Source organism: Schistosoma haematobium, chromosome ZW (assembly GCF_000699445.3).
Source record: "Schistosoma haematobium chromosome ZW, whole genome shotgun sequence".
NCBI classification, from domain to species: domain Eukaryota; kingdom Metazoa; phylum Platyhelminthes; class Trematoda; order Strigeidida; family Schistosomatidae; genus Schistosoma; species Schistosoma haematobium.
The window spans coordinates 31,440,806-31,456,207 of NC_067195.1; the positions used below are offsets into that span (position 1 = coordinate 31,440,806).

A 15,402-nucleotide genomic window follows, 5' to 3' on the forward strand; every position below is an offset into this window, starting at 1 on the left:
GTTTTTGTATGTGACATTCACTTTGTCCAAATAAACAAGATAAATATCATCTGTAGATAACTATAACGAATACTGAAATTTGATGACTGCTCATCATACAATTTTCGAAAAACACTGCGAATTGATCTTATTTAAAGTTTTTGGCGAGATAATATTGGTATGCATTTTGTCTTCAATTGAGCTCAGCTTCCTGAGTTAAGCATGAACTTTTGAGCCAGTGTCTGGTTCGGCCGTTTTGATCTTAAATAAATCTTCATTCTTACCATCACAGGCATTGAGCCTTACCCCAGATTTCGAACTGTCAAACTTGGGGACTAAATTTTAATTTTCACACTGTGTGATCAACATCAATCCTGTGCATTCTAGTTTCGGGAATGCTTTGCAAACACGTGTTATATATATATATTGATTTATTATAGCATTTAGTAGGGATTTTACGTGGCATACATGAAGTGTGAGAAGGGCATACAACATCAACTACAATAACATCTGAAATGTGATCAGGAAGTGACTTATTTAAAAGAAATTTCTCACACTGACCAGGAGTAAATGGATTGTGAAGATAAATACCATTTAATATGAGACCATCAGAACTATAATTACATTTGAACCCATTGAGAACTTGTGCTTCATATTGACCACGATTTTCACTATAAAGGAATGTATTATAAGAACAGGATTTAATTCATTTAAAATATTTTCTTCCAATTCCTTAAGGACTTCATTGCAAACCAATGAATCTTTAAGATAGTCAGCATTCGATATGACATCATTAGAAATTCGATCAGAAATTGATTCATTTCAAACATTTGTTGCACACTGATTTTGGATTTCACTCGACGTGACTGGATAATTAGAATGAGAGGAATCTTCTGAGGCTGCTGTTACACTTGTCGGCTTCTCCTGCATTTGTCGTTGTTTGTGCGATCATCCAGCTGCATCCTAACTGTTCACTGTATCCCGTGCTTCCCTTCAGATGTTGACGTCTTCATGATCCAGTCGAGCACCACAAGAAAGAGAAAGGGTGGGAGTAAGCAACCTTGTCTGACACCGGTCTTTACTTCCAACAAGTCTGTCAACTATCCTCCATGCACGATTTTGCAGTGTAATCCATCATAGGAATTCTGTATGATATTGACTATCTTCTGAGGCATGCCGTAGTGTCGAAGAAGCTTCCATAGTGTTGTCCTGTTCACGCTGCTAAATGCCTTCTCGTAGTCAATGTAGAGTGGTGAATTCCATTCAATTGATTGTTCTACAATGATCCGTAGTGTTTCGATTTGGTTTGTACATGATCGATCCTCACGGAATCCAGCCTGTTGGTCTCGAAGTTGGGCGTCTACGGGGTCTTTCATTCTGTTTAACAATACCATATATAAGCGAACAATATTGTTTTCGATTAGATCCTCATCAGGCTTTTCTCTAGTATACAGTAATATTTATATGCATATACGAAATTATTAAACCAATCAAGGTAGTTTATGAGACAATGATAACAATGAGAACGATTACATAATAAGTGAAAAGTACAAATTGGTAGTGTGATAACAGGTGCATTAGTTTTGATAAGAATAATAAAGGTTCAAATCAATGTTACATAATCGGAAATAGGTCAATGACTAGAAAAGTATAGACAGTGAGATAAAATTTATAAAATTATAAGATGACGTAATAAGGAGTGTTCAGATAATTGGACCGTGGAACGTATATTTGAGAGAAAATAAACTAAAATGGTAGGAGGGGGTGAAGAAAAATAATAAACGAAGGGAAAGTTTGAAAAAATAATAAATAAATTCATTTATTAAGGCCAATGGAGAGATAAGGGTGTTACAAATTTCTTTTGAACACAAAGACTTGGCTTGTTGGCTCGAATTCCCATAGCTTCTGCTATGTGTAAGAGACGAGATCGAACACCATAAGGAAAACTAGTGGAAATACGATAAATAACTTTGAACGACTTGTTTCTGTCTACTGTATGACCGCTATCGATCAAGTGTGATAGAACCGAGCTGCGTATTGTTTTGACGTTGCCTTTTCCTAACCACGAGGGGAGGTGTTCACCAACTCGTTGGTTCCGTTGCCTGGTAGTGCGCCCAATATAGCTTTCTCCACAGGAGCAGCTGAATTCGTAGATACACATAGAAGTGGCATAACCAGGTAACTTATCATTCGATTGCGGAATCACCATCGGTCGGGTCGAATACGATAGACAGAGGTTGGCAGCATTAAACGTTCTCTTTACTGCTCTAGTCAATCTATCCCGTAATACATCGCTAGCTAAATCACCATTGAATTGCAGCTTCAAGAAAAGCGGTTTCTTATTAGCCGTCAGTCACTATTTTCTTGTTTCGTACCCGCAAGTGTTTCTTCAGGAACCCCAGTGGATATCCCAATTCAATCAACATATTATGAATGTGCTCTAATTCCCTATCAATTGTGTCAACTGAGCATATCTTAATAGCTCTATTTGCAAGACATTTGACTAAGTTTCTCTTATAATGAAGAGGCACAAAGCTTAAAAATTTGTGTATTGGCTTGAAGAAGTACTTTTCCTATACACACCTCTGCTGATAGAACCATTTTCTTTTCTACTTAACAAAACATCCAGGAAATTTAGTTTGTTATCTATTTCCTTTTCACATGTACATTTAATAGCAGGATGTTTGTTATTAAATCGTTCCAGTAGTTGTTCTTCTCTAATGTTCTGATCGGCAATGATGAAATAGTCATCAACGTAACGACAGTAGAAATCCAGTTTATTGATAACCTCTAGCCACTAGGTCCCATGCTTGCGGATTTTTTTCTGGCGAAACTAGAAAACGGACTTCTCAAAGAGGTTATCTTCGTTTATTATTTTTCTTCACCCCTCCTACCATTTTAGTTTATTTTCTCTCAAATATACGTTCCACGGTCCAATTATCTGAACACTCCTTATTACGTCATCTTATAATTTTATAAATTTTATCTCACTGTCTATACTTTTCTAGTCATTGACCTATTTCCGATTATGTAACATTGATTTGAACCTTTATTATTCTTATCAAAACTAATGCACCTGTTATCACACTACCAATTTGTACTTTTCACTTATTATGTAATCGTTCTCATTGTTATCATTGTCTCATAAACTACCTTGATTGGTTTAATAATTTCGTATATGCATATAAATATTACTGCCCGACCGAAGCTGCTACCTTGACGCGGTGGTCGGGCTTGCCTATCGTGATAACCCAACCGAGCTATATTGGCTGGAACATATGTTCCTGCAGGTTCTACCATGCCAGGCAGGTCGGTTGGAGAACGGTAAGAGTAAAAGCAGCAACTCAAGGTCTGAGGGCGAAGTCGTACTGCTGACTGTAGAGGGGTGTGACAGCAGTAAGGTGTTTCCCTCGGACAACCAGCATGACAGCGATGCTGCCTTCCCACAAGGAGGGGTGGGGTTAGAAAAGGTCGACCCTAAAAATGTCACACCTCACCTTACCTCACGGATTTCCGTCTTCGGCGGTAAGGCCCTTTGAAGAACGGAGCTAACACGTCAAAACCTTCCACAAAAAGGCCGTGCGCGACCGGCCTCAAGCAGTTGTCCCTTGGGCTCTGCGGTCACGCTCCCAGGTCGTCAAGACCAACACTAATCCAATTTCCTTTTCAGGTTCCTCAAGAAATACCCTTCCACGGTGTGGGCAGCCGTGAAGTGGCATCAGCCCTCATACCCGTGACAGCACACGAGACCAAGTTGGTCACATTCCAATCCTTCCTACACCTCCTAATTCCTCTCTTATCTCCATGACTAACCCACCTCACGTCTCTTTATCACGTCGCACCGCTAGGGCGAACGATTCGAGTACGTGGAACGCCATTCCTGGTCTCCTGAAACCACGCTCTAAACTACACGTAGGAGCTTTTAACGTACGAACACTGTGCCAAATAGGACAGCAGGCTTCCTTAGCTAGGACTTTAGAATCTCGCACCATCGATGTGTGCTGCGTCTCCGAAACGCGCATACAGGATCCAAGTAGCGTCATTCATTTGACCTCACCATGCCAAAATAAAGAACCGACTCGATTTACGCTTCGTGTATCTGGAAGCCCTGATTCTGCTTCCCGTGGCCTCGCCGGCGTAGGTATAGTATTGAGTCCTAGGGCAGAACTAGCTCTCTTAGAGTGGATCCCAGTAGACAGTCGTTTGTGCGCTGTCCGACTGAACGGAACAGTAAGAATCCGGAAAGATAGGGACACTCGTCGTTGCCTCTTCGTCGTCTCTGCCTATTCTCCCACTGACTGCAGCTCAGATGATGTAAAAGATGAGTTTTACAGAAAGCTTTCCGACTTTCTCCGAAAAGCTAAGCGCTCTGATGTAGTAATAGTGGCCGGTGACTTTAATGCTCAATTAGGTAAACTAAGCGATAGGGAAAGACACCTAGGTGGATCTTATGGTGCTGTGGCTCAAAGAACAGATAATGGCGACCGTCTGTTGCAGCTATGCTCAGATAACCGCCTGATCCTTGCAAATACTAACTTTAATCATAAGGAAAACATCTTTTGACATGGCGACCCCTAATTCGTTCCAACGTTGGACCCAAATAGATCACATCGCTATCAGCCACCGATGGAGGGGCTCGATAGAAGACTGTCGCTCATTCTGGAGCACATGCCTAGATTCAGATCATGCTCTAGTACGAGCGCGTATCTGTCTGCGTCTTACTGGACGTAGGAAAGACGCTGCAAGGAAACCTCTTAGGGGCCTACTTAATGATAGTCAAGCTAAGAGTATATTTCAGGAACAACTAGGAAAACAGTTAGGCAGCCATTTATGTGATGCCCACCCCGATGCAGCATGGAATGATATCCGAAAAGCTGTGGAAACAGTAGTGATATCTGTTAGTAAGGTAAACCATAAGGTTAGGGAGAAATACTAGATCTCAGCAGAATCAAGCACACTGATAGATGCTCATCCCATCTGGCTCCGAACATGACGAAGAGCGGAGTCAGCTTAAGCACAGGCTGGTGAGAAGCCTACGCAATGATTACGGACAGTGTTGGGTAGCGAAAGCAAGAGAGATGGAAAAGGCAGCGGCAATAGGTAATAGCAGACAATTGTTCAGACTTGTTAAGGAAACCGGAATTAGGAACCCGACTGTTAGCGAAACACTCTCAGAGAAAGATGGACATATTATACATTCTCAATCCAGGAGATTGGATCGATGGGCAGAACACTTCAGGGATCAGTTCAACTGGCCTTCAGCCACACTTCGGTTTCCCACGATCTCCGGTCAACCTGAATGGCAAGTTAATGTAGGTCCTCCGTCTCTTTACGAAGTTGAAAAAGCCATAGGAAATCTGAAACGAGGGAGAGCAGCAGGCCCTGACAGGTTTACCCCTGGGATCTTTAAGGATGGTGGTCCAGTATTAGCAGCGAGATTAACCGAGGTCTTAGGTAGAATCTGGGAGCTGGACGTAATCCCATCTGACTGGTTTCAATCACTGATTGTGCCAGTCTATAAGAAAGGACAAAAGTCCTCTTGTGACAATCACAGAGGAATCAGTTTGACAAATATAGTGTCTAAAATATTAGCTTCAATAATACTTCGACGTCTAACTAAAGCTCGTGAAGAACAGACTAGAGAAAATCAGGCTGGTTTTCGACCTGGACGTGGTTGTATAGATCAGATATTCACACTACGTCAGGTTCTAGAACACAGACACACATTCAGACGCCCCACAATGGTAGTATTTCTCGACCTTAAGGCGGCATTCGACTCTGTTGATCGTGAGGTTCTATGGCAGTGTTTGTCACTGAAAGGAGTACCAAAGAAGTACATTAACCTTATAAAGGCTCTCTACTCGAACACAACTGGTCGAGTGAGAGCTTATGGCGAACTGTCATCAGAATTGATTACCTCAAGTGGTGTTCGTCAGGGCCGTCCACTCTCTCCATTCTTGTTCAACTTTGTCGTTGACGTACTTTTAGAGATAACACTTTCCTCGTCTAGATTTCCAGGGGTTGAACTTCGACCAGGAGATTCACTTGTTAACTTGGAATATGCATATGACATAGTTTTATTTGGTGAAGACGCTGACAAAATGCAGAGTCTTTTGACCACTCTAAGCAACAATGCAAGCATGTTCGGGATGAGATTCTCTCCCTCGAAATGCAAAATGTTGCTTCAGGATTGGATTGCGTTGACACCCGAACTAATGATAGGGAGTGAAGTAGTTGAGTGTGTCGATCGCTTCACTTATCTTGGAAGTCTCATCAGCCCTTGTGGTCTAGTGTGTGACGAAATCTCAGCACGGATACAGAAGGCTCGACTAGCTTTTGCCAACTTGCGTCATTTATGGCGTAGGCGAGATATCCGTCTATCAACCAAAGGACGTGTTTACTGCGCAGCAGTTCGTTCCGTCCTACTTTATAGCAGTGAAACATGGCCGATAAGAGTAGAGGATATTCGTAGGTTACTAGTATTTGATCATAGGTGTCTTCGAAACATTGCTCGTATATCGTGGGACCATCGAGTAAGTAATGCAGTTGTTAGGAAATGGGTACTAGATAAGGATGTCAAATCAATTGACGAAGTAGTGAAACTTCATCAGTTGAGATGGCTGGGACACGTGTTACGTATGCCGAACGACCGACTGCCTCGACGTGCGATGTTCAGTGGTATAGGAGTAGGTTGGAAGAAAGCTAGGGGCGGCCAGACCAAAACATGGTACAAATCCATGAAGTCACTGACAAGTGGACTGAGTCATGTTGGTAGGTGTAGACTACCAGGTTGGGGACCACGAGATGATAGCAACTGATGGTTAGAGACCCTGAATGACATGGCTCAAAATCGTTTGCAATGGCGCAGGTGCATCCACTCTTTGTTTTCTGTCAAATTCTAATCTTCTGAATTCTCCATATCCCTTTTTCCTCTTTCCAAATTTCTTTCACTGGATTATACTCTTTAAATAACATCTCCAAACCCTAATCTTCCCGATTACTGCTTATACTCTTATTACCTCTACCACTACGGGATTTGAATCGAAGTTCTACGTTGTTACTGACTGACTGATAAATATTACTGTATATTAGAGGAAAGCCTGATGAGGATCTAATCGAAAACAATATTTTTCGCTTATATATGTTGTTCTAAATTAACAATACACTGTTGAAGACTTTTCCTCGTATTGAGAGAACAGTGATGCCCCTGTAATTATCACAATTGCTGAGATCGCCTTTCTTTGGTATTTTGATCAGGAGTCCTTCTTTCCAGTCTTTTGGTACTTGTTCTTCATCCCAAATCTTATGGAAGAGAATGTGGAGTGTCCTTGCAGTTGCCGCTACGTCTGCTTTCAGTCCCCGTGCTGGAATGTTGTCTGGTCCTGCTGCTTTGCCACTCTTGATTTGCCTGATGGCCATGCTTATCTCTTCAATTGTTGGTGGGCCAACATTGATTGAGTTGTCCGTTGGTGCTACTTCGATGTTGGGTGGGTTCAGTGGGGCTAGTCGATTCAAGAGTTCTTTGAAGTGTTCTACCCACCTGTTTCGCTGTTCCTCAATGTTGGTGATTACCTCGCCTTCCTTCCTTTTCACTGGCCATTCTGGTTTGCGGCGATTTCCAGAGAGTTTCTTTGTCGTGTCATACAATTGTCTCATGTTCCCTTCTCTTGCAGCCTATTCCGCCGTCATTGCTAGTTCTTCCACATATTTACGTTTGTCGGTTCTGATGCTCCTCTTCACTTGTTTGTTTACTTCCGTGTATTTAGCTTGTGCCTTGGCTTTTCTGCTCTTGTTCGACTGGTATTGATTGCTGCCTTCTTGTTCCTTCTTTCTTGAATCTTATCCAGTGTATCAACAGTGATCCATTCCTTGTGATGGTGTTTCTTGTGGCCCATAACCTCATGACATGTTGAAGTGATTGCCTCTTTGATCCCCTTCCAGTTGCTCTCCATAGTAGTTTGTTCTCCGTTGAGTAGATCATGAAAGGCCTGGAACTTGTTGCTGAGGACTATCTTGAATTTGTTGAGTTTGTCAGTATCCTGAAGAAAGGCCGTATTAAACATTTGTGATGTTGTCCGCCTCGCTATGCAGTGCTTCTTGAGTTTCAATTTCATCTTAGTGATCAGCAAGTGATGATCTGATGCTATATCAGCTTCTTTCTTGGTTCTCACATCCTCCATCGTCCTCCCGAACTTTTTGATAATGCAGATATGGTCGATTTGGTTCTGTGTAGTGTGATCTGGTGGAGTCCATGTGGTTTTGTGTATGCGTTTATGTGGGAATATGGTGCCGCCTATGACCAGCTTATTGAAGGCACATAGATTTGCAAATCTCTCACCATTTTCATTTCTTTCTCCCAGTCCGTGCCGTCCCATGATGTCTTCATATCCAGTGTTGTCCGTTCCAACCTTGGCGTTGAAATCTCCCATCAGAATGGTCAGGTCCTTTGTTGGGCACTTCTCGACGATTGACTGCAGCCTATCGTAGAATTGATCTTTAGCGTCTTCATTGTAGTCGTTGGTAGGCGCATAGCATTGGATGATGTTCATTGAAGTGCCCTCTTTCTTTGTTTTGAAGGAGGCTTTGATGATCCTGCGTCCATGAGATTCCAATCCTATAAGTGCATTTTGTGCTCGTTTGGACAGCATCAATGCAACTCCCTGTGTATGTGGGACATTTTCTTCTTCGTGGCCGGAGTATATTGGCAGCTCTCCTGTAGTTAGTCTTTGTTGTCCAACCTGCGTCTAACGTGTTTCACTGATTCCTCCAAACGCCTCCAGGTTGTATCTCTTCATTTCCGGTCTCCTACATTGTACGGGCATTCCATATACCTAAATTGATAGTTGCTCTGGTTGTCAGAAGGGTCATCAGCCTCGTGACTTTCGAAGGAACTCGGCTTTCACCATGAGGCTTCATAACTCTTCGAAATGAAAGCCTTCTAACTCCCAGGGCAGAGTTTAAATGGTTTGAATTATTTTTTCTGGTTAGCGTTTTTTTAGCGAGTTAGTTTTCTACGGGATGGGGTCGTTAACCCCATGCCCAACCCTCCACATCTATCCGGGCTTGGGACCGGCGGAATTGTATCATAAATGCAATTTTAAATTACAGGATAAAACACATTTACCAAATGAGACTGATCGATTTCAGCCCTGAGCACTAATTCAAACAACCAATACAAATGAAAATGTACTTTAGATTTATGAAATGCACACTCGTCAAATCTCATTGAGTTTTAAAAACTGTTTATCATAGAATGAATTGAACTATTTACTAACTATTCTAAAAGTTGTTGTTTAAAATTATGCAAATCAGGAATCTTTTATTTTATCTGTACGCATTAGTTCCTGCAGATTAATCTTATTTGGTAAGAATTACATGATTTTTATTTTTTTAAGAATAATTGAAAGAAATTTTTTCCCTAAACATCAATACAATGTTGATCCACTTAACGCACAATTCAACAGAACTATCCATCGTCATTTGTTGGCTTCCTGGAAAAATACAACATTCTAGCTATCTAATTCTAAGTATTCACCAGATTGTATAAACAAAATCGGTTTGTTATCTGAATCATTTAAGTTCGTCAGAATGATTTTACAATGTTCTCTCTATATACTCAATGTGTTTTTGCTTGGCGCTCAATATTTTTACTTTATGAAGAATTATGTGCTTCAGGTACTGATCCTATTCCGATGGAATTTTTTGTGGAATTCGATAGAATGGTTGGTCCACGTTTAACTTTGTTAGCCGAGCGTTTAGCATCAAATCAGACTTGTTCATTTATGGATGGTAGGTAAGTCAAACATAACTGTGATTATCGTGGATGGTACAGTACATTACCCTACAGTTAAAGTGAATTTCCATCTGGTTATTTTTTTAAAACAGAAATACTTGAGAGAAATAGTTCAGCTAAAGAAGTGGACCGACGTGCCTCAAGGAGTTGTAAGGAGTTGGCAGAAACCCAGTGCATATTAGCGGGACGTTTCACATAGCCACAAGGAACGTAACCCACCATTTCCATGGTGTCAAGCAAACGCATCTATCTCTCATCCATACTTTTCCACGGGTTGATAGCTAGATTTCAATATAACTCGACTCGACAATTAGTTGTAGCAAAGGTTGTAGTGGATTTGCCTGGATCAATCCGTTTAGGACAATGTAATTTTCGACCACTGAAACGTAAGATAAGATTATCGCTAATCAAACCATACCCGACCGTTGTTTCTACCTTGAAGTTGTGGTCAGGCTTGCCTATCGTGATGAAGCAACCGAGCTATACTGGCTGGAACATATGTTCCTGCAGGTTCTACCATGCCAGGCAGGTCGGTTGAAGAGCGGTAAGACTAAAAGCAACAAACCCAAGGTCCGAAGGCGAAGTCGTACTGCTGACTGTACAGAGGTGTGACAGCAGTAAGGTGTTTCCTTCAGACTACCAGCATGACAGCGATGCTGCCTTCTCACAAGGAGGGGTGGGGTTAGAAAAGATCGACTCTAAAAACGCACACCTCGCCTTATCCCACGATATCCGTCTCCGGCGGTAAGGTCTCAACAAGTACGGAGCTAGCACAAAATTACCCATAAAAAGGTCGTGTGTGACCGACCTCAAGCAGTTGTCCCTTGGGCACTGCGGTCACGCTCTCAGGTCACTAAGACCACCTCTAATCCAATTTCCTTTTAAGGAACCTCCAGAAGAACCCTTCCACGGTGTGGGCAACCGGGAAGTGATAACCGCCCTCATACCTCTAAAAGCACTCAAGACCACTGTATTCATAATCATTTATTTATTTATTTATTTGAACACACGAATATTGGTACAAGAGAGCGCCAATATATATGCGCCACACAAAACAATGAAAATTCGAAGAGAAATGGAAAAAAAAAGCTAAGGAGCGCAAAAAAAGAGAACAATAACGAAGAGATTGGTCTGAGGTAGTGTGGTAGAGAAATGAGGGAACGGAAAGGTACAATCGGAAGAAATCTTTCAATTAAGGAAAATACAACCACTTTTTACGAAGAAAGTAAAAGAAGGTTACAGCAGGATCGCCACTGGCTTGTATTCTGAGCCATATCTGATAACGTCTCTAGCCACTGTGTAGCACCATCTCTCGGATCCCAGCCAGTGAGTCGTGAATGACCAACAGAAGCCAGTCCTTTGCAGCTTTCTTTCATGCCACGACACCATGTCATACACTGACCACTTCTCCGCTTCTTCCAACCAGTCCCAGAGTCGGCAAATAATGCACGACGTGGAGTTCTCTGGGAAGCCATTCATAGAACATGTCCAAGCCCCTGAAGTCGGTGTTTCAAGATGGTGACACCAATGGCATTATCGTCTCTGTGCCCGAACACACGATGCCGAACCTCTGCGTTACTGACATGATGTTGCCACTGAATGTCAGCAGTCCTTCGGAGACAGCGATGATCGAACACAGAGAGTCGTCTAACGTCCTCAACTCGGAGAGACCAGGTTTCACAAGCATAGAGCAAGACTGCTCTCACCGACGCGTTGTAGATCCGACCTTTTACAGCCAGACTAACATCACGAAGGCGCCAAAGATGATCCAGATTGGCATAAGCCTCTCCGGCTTTCACTACACGTGAATTGATCTCGTCATTCACGCCACCACCAGCAATTATGCAGCTACCCAGATACACGAACTTCTCGATTATTTCTATCTGCTCACCATCCAGGGTGAGTACAGGATTGGAATCCTGCCAGTCTTTTAGAAGTACTTTGCACTTCGAAGGTGCAAAGCACATACCGTACCTACGGACACTGATTGCCAACTGATTAAGTGCGGATTGCATGCCTTGGGTATTATCACGCAGTAAGACAATATCGTCCGCATACTCAAGGTCGAGAAGTCTTTCTCCAGACAACAGATCCGCACCACCATTACTTACATTCATCAGAGCTGTTTCCACAATGTCATCGATCGCAAAGTTGAAGGGGAATGGTGAGATTGTGCAACCCTGCCTAACCCCACCGCTGGAATGGAACAATGGAGGGAGGTAGTTGTATGCCCTCACTCTGCCTGAGGTGTTTGTATATAGGGCTTTTAGGATGTTAATAAACTTCTTAGGCACACCCTTCTTCAATAGACAATCCTAGAGAACAGTCCTGTCCAACGAATCGAATACAGCCCTGATGTCAAGAAACACTACGATTGTTGGCCTTTGATAAGTATGGCGGTGTTCTAACATTTGGCAGAGTGTGAAGATATGATCAATACATCCTCGACCAGAACGAAACCCAGCCTGCTCCTCGCGAGTCAATCTTTCTCGGGTTTTGAACAATCTACGAAGTATGACGGAAGGCAATAGCCAATGCTCATGTATACTTTTCGGTGGAATGGTAGCTAGCATAGAAGCTAGCTCGGTTCGATACTTACTAGCAACAGAAGTTGCAACCAACTTGCTGACATCAATCCTTTGGTGGCGGTCACTTTGTTGGCCACTGGGAAGTAAGGTGAGATTGGCGCAGACCAGGGCATGATCAGAGTCCAGAGGGGTACTTCAAAAGGAGCGGCAGTCTTGTACACAACCACGCTAGCGGTAGCTGATCGCGATGTGATCAATCTGAGTCCAGGCTTGAGATGCAGAAGGAGGATGCCAGGTGGCACATCGGCGATGACTGTGCCGAAAGTTAGTGCTAGCCAAAAGCAGGTTGTGGTCTGTGCAAAGTTGCAGTAGACGATCCCCGTTATCTGTCTTGCGACCTACAAGTTCCCATCGGCCACCTAAACGACTCTCTTCTGTACCTAGACGCCCGACCTGAGCATTCAAGTCTCGGGCTAGTACTACAATATCTGTCGAACGCACTTTCTGGAGCAGAACAGATAATTGGTGGTAGAATTCATCCTTGATTGCATCCGGGCTGCAATCTGTCGGAGCATAGACGGAGATGACGAAAAGACATCGTTTTTCAGGCCGATTTCTTCTCACTTTGATGGAACTCTCTAATCTAACAGCACATAACCGACTGTTAATGGGGATTCAGTTGATTAGTGCTGCCTCAGCTCTGGCGCTTAGTGCGACACCAACGCTAGCAAGACCAGACGAAGATGCCACAGGGTCCCCGGGTAAGCGCACGTAAAACAAAAGCGACAGATGAAGAGCGAATTTGTAGTACTTCACCAGAGTCTTGAATACGGGTCTCGGACAGACAGCAGACATCGATATTAAGACTTTCCAAAGACATAGCCAGCCCTATCTGTTGTCCGACCTGCATAAGTGTGCGAACGTTGAAGGCAGCCAGTTTGAATGGTGCACGTGGTTTCAGAAAACCTGCTTCAGTATTCGTATTCGGTGGTAGCATACAATTTTCAACCAGGCAGTGATTCGAGAACGTTTAGATAGAACTGAGTTTCCACCATAGGCGAGTTGCTGTGTAAGTCGAAAAATAAGGATACATAAAGTGGGAATAAAATCGAGTGAATAAATGGCGTAGAAAAGAATAATAATAACAATAATAGAAAAGTATTTTCCATAAATATCGACATTTCATCATATTTGTGTGAGGGCTGCGATACTGCCCGGATGCCCAGACCGAAGCAGGTGGTTTTCTTAGGGGGCCACACCCGGAGCCTTCGACCTAAAGGTCTAACCCACAAGGCAGTGGAGCATCATGAGGAGATGCAGTCCCATGATAGCCGGTGACCAACGACTGGCTCGTACGCCATGTGCACCATTGGTTTGGGATCCGGTTAAAGAGTCGGATATTTGCTTTTCGTCCTCTCATTTTCGTAAACAACCTCCCGCCACGGAAAGGCAATGAGTAGGACTTCCCTGGCAGAGGCTATATACACGTGGCCGTGTGAGAGTATTTCGAGAGGGAGGGAGAGCCACGTCCATGTGTATTTATCAACTCAACTGGATTCATTTATATAGGGCGTACAATTTGGCAAGTCTGTCATCGCATAGCAGAACACCATTTATCTTGGTTGAACAAAGATTAGGTAAGAATGATTAAGAGTTCTATTCTGGCTCACTTGACGGACACTGGACATCAAGTTAACTTGAATAAAGCTTTTGAGGTCATCCACCCCATTCTATCAAATGTGCCACTTGGTTTAGGAGTTCGTCTGCTTCAGATTGCTAAGGCTATCACAAATCCAGCCTTTGCATTCAAAAGTAGTTTGTGCAAACACTCTCCCGTACCTTGGCCATCGGTATAGTTTCTAGCTTAACTTTGATTCAACCCCTTCTTCCGAAAATATTTAAACAACTTTTTAACTTGTTCCACATTTGTATTTTTACATATTCTCAACATCCGTCTTTTGATTCTTAAATAACCACTACAATGTTCACATTTCATCAAAATATTTTGTCATTCATTTTTATATATTGTGCAATGTAGCATTATAAACCTCTTCTAGTTACTCAATATTGTTTTATATATTGATGTAGAGTCATGATGAAAAACTAATGGACAAGAAATTTCGCTCTATTTGTTCTTTCTACTAAATATCCCAATTTTATTGTACTCTTCTAACAACTAGTTGTGTGCTTTCATTTTTTTCCTTGGCACATACTTGGTTCCGTCTTTTAAAAGTAGTGTAATCATTCATCTAAGTAAACATTTAAGCTACCCCATCGATATTTTACCGTGATCACTAAAAATAGCATGAAACACGATAAAAAAACACGTCTGCATATTTAAATCACGTTTAAAAAGTGTATATTTAAATCTACAAACTTTTTAAATGTGAGTAGATGTGTATACTTATGTGTTAACATAGTTTATCTGTGTTTGTGACAAACCATTGAGTTAAATCCAATTTAAATGTTACCACTTCAACCAGGTGAATGTGGAGAGAATTATTGGCGGCCTGCTCGAATATCTGGGCTACCTATCCCTGCTATCTAGATATTTCAACAAATTATCTGTTTTTGTTTGTTTTAACACATCATTATATCCCTTAACCGAATAACTATTCAAGGGCGTTCATTAAAATTTGACGATCTTCTGCTGTACAAGTTACAAAAAAATACAATCAGAGACATCGTGGTGGCTGTCAATGTGCATTGAAATGGATGAAAATCATTCAAATGTCGATTCCTCAACTGCTAATATCTAACTGGCGATCACTCAGTATTTATCGTCAGGATCGACCAAGAAACAGGAAAAGAAAACTTGTTAAAATACTTTCTGCTGATAATTCTATGTTGTACCAAAAATATAATATTGAATAAAAGAATTAATAATAATAATAATAATAATAATAATAATAATAATAATAATGAAACAGGTATGTAGATGTCTGCGAAGAGTATTTTTGTTTGGATCATTAGTTTATCAACCTAACTTGTTATTAACCTTCAGCACCACAAAGAGAATAAATTGATAAAGGGAAATTATGAAATGCAGATAGTGATGTGACAATAGTGGGGGATAGTAATAAGGATATTGCTTGAAAAATT

General features: G+C 41.9%; 1 protein-coding gene across 1 annotated transcript in view; it reads left to right on the forward strand.

Moving 5' to 3' along the window:
* CCZ1_2 (vacuolar fusion protein ccz1) overlaps nt 1–15,402 on the forward strand; it is a gene marked incomplete at both ends in the record, with an annotated part of 40,642 nt that overhangs the window by 22,097 nt on the left and 3,143 nt on the right. The window contains one exon of the mRNA XM_051218718.1: nt 9,655–9,772. Within this exon, the coding sequence (XP_051071060.1) occupies nt 9,655–9,772 (118 nt within the window). The remainder of the gene's footprint in view (nt 1–9,654; nt 9,773–15,402) is intronic.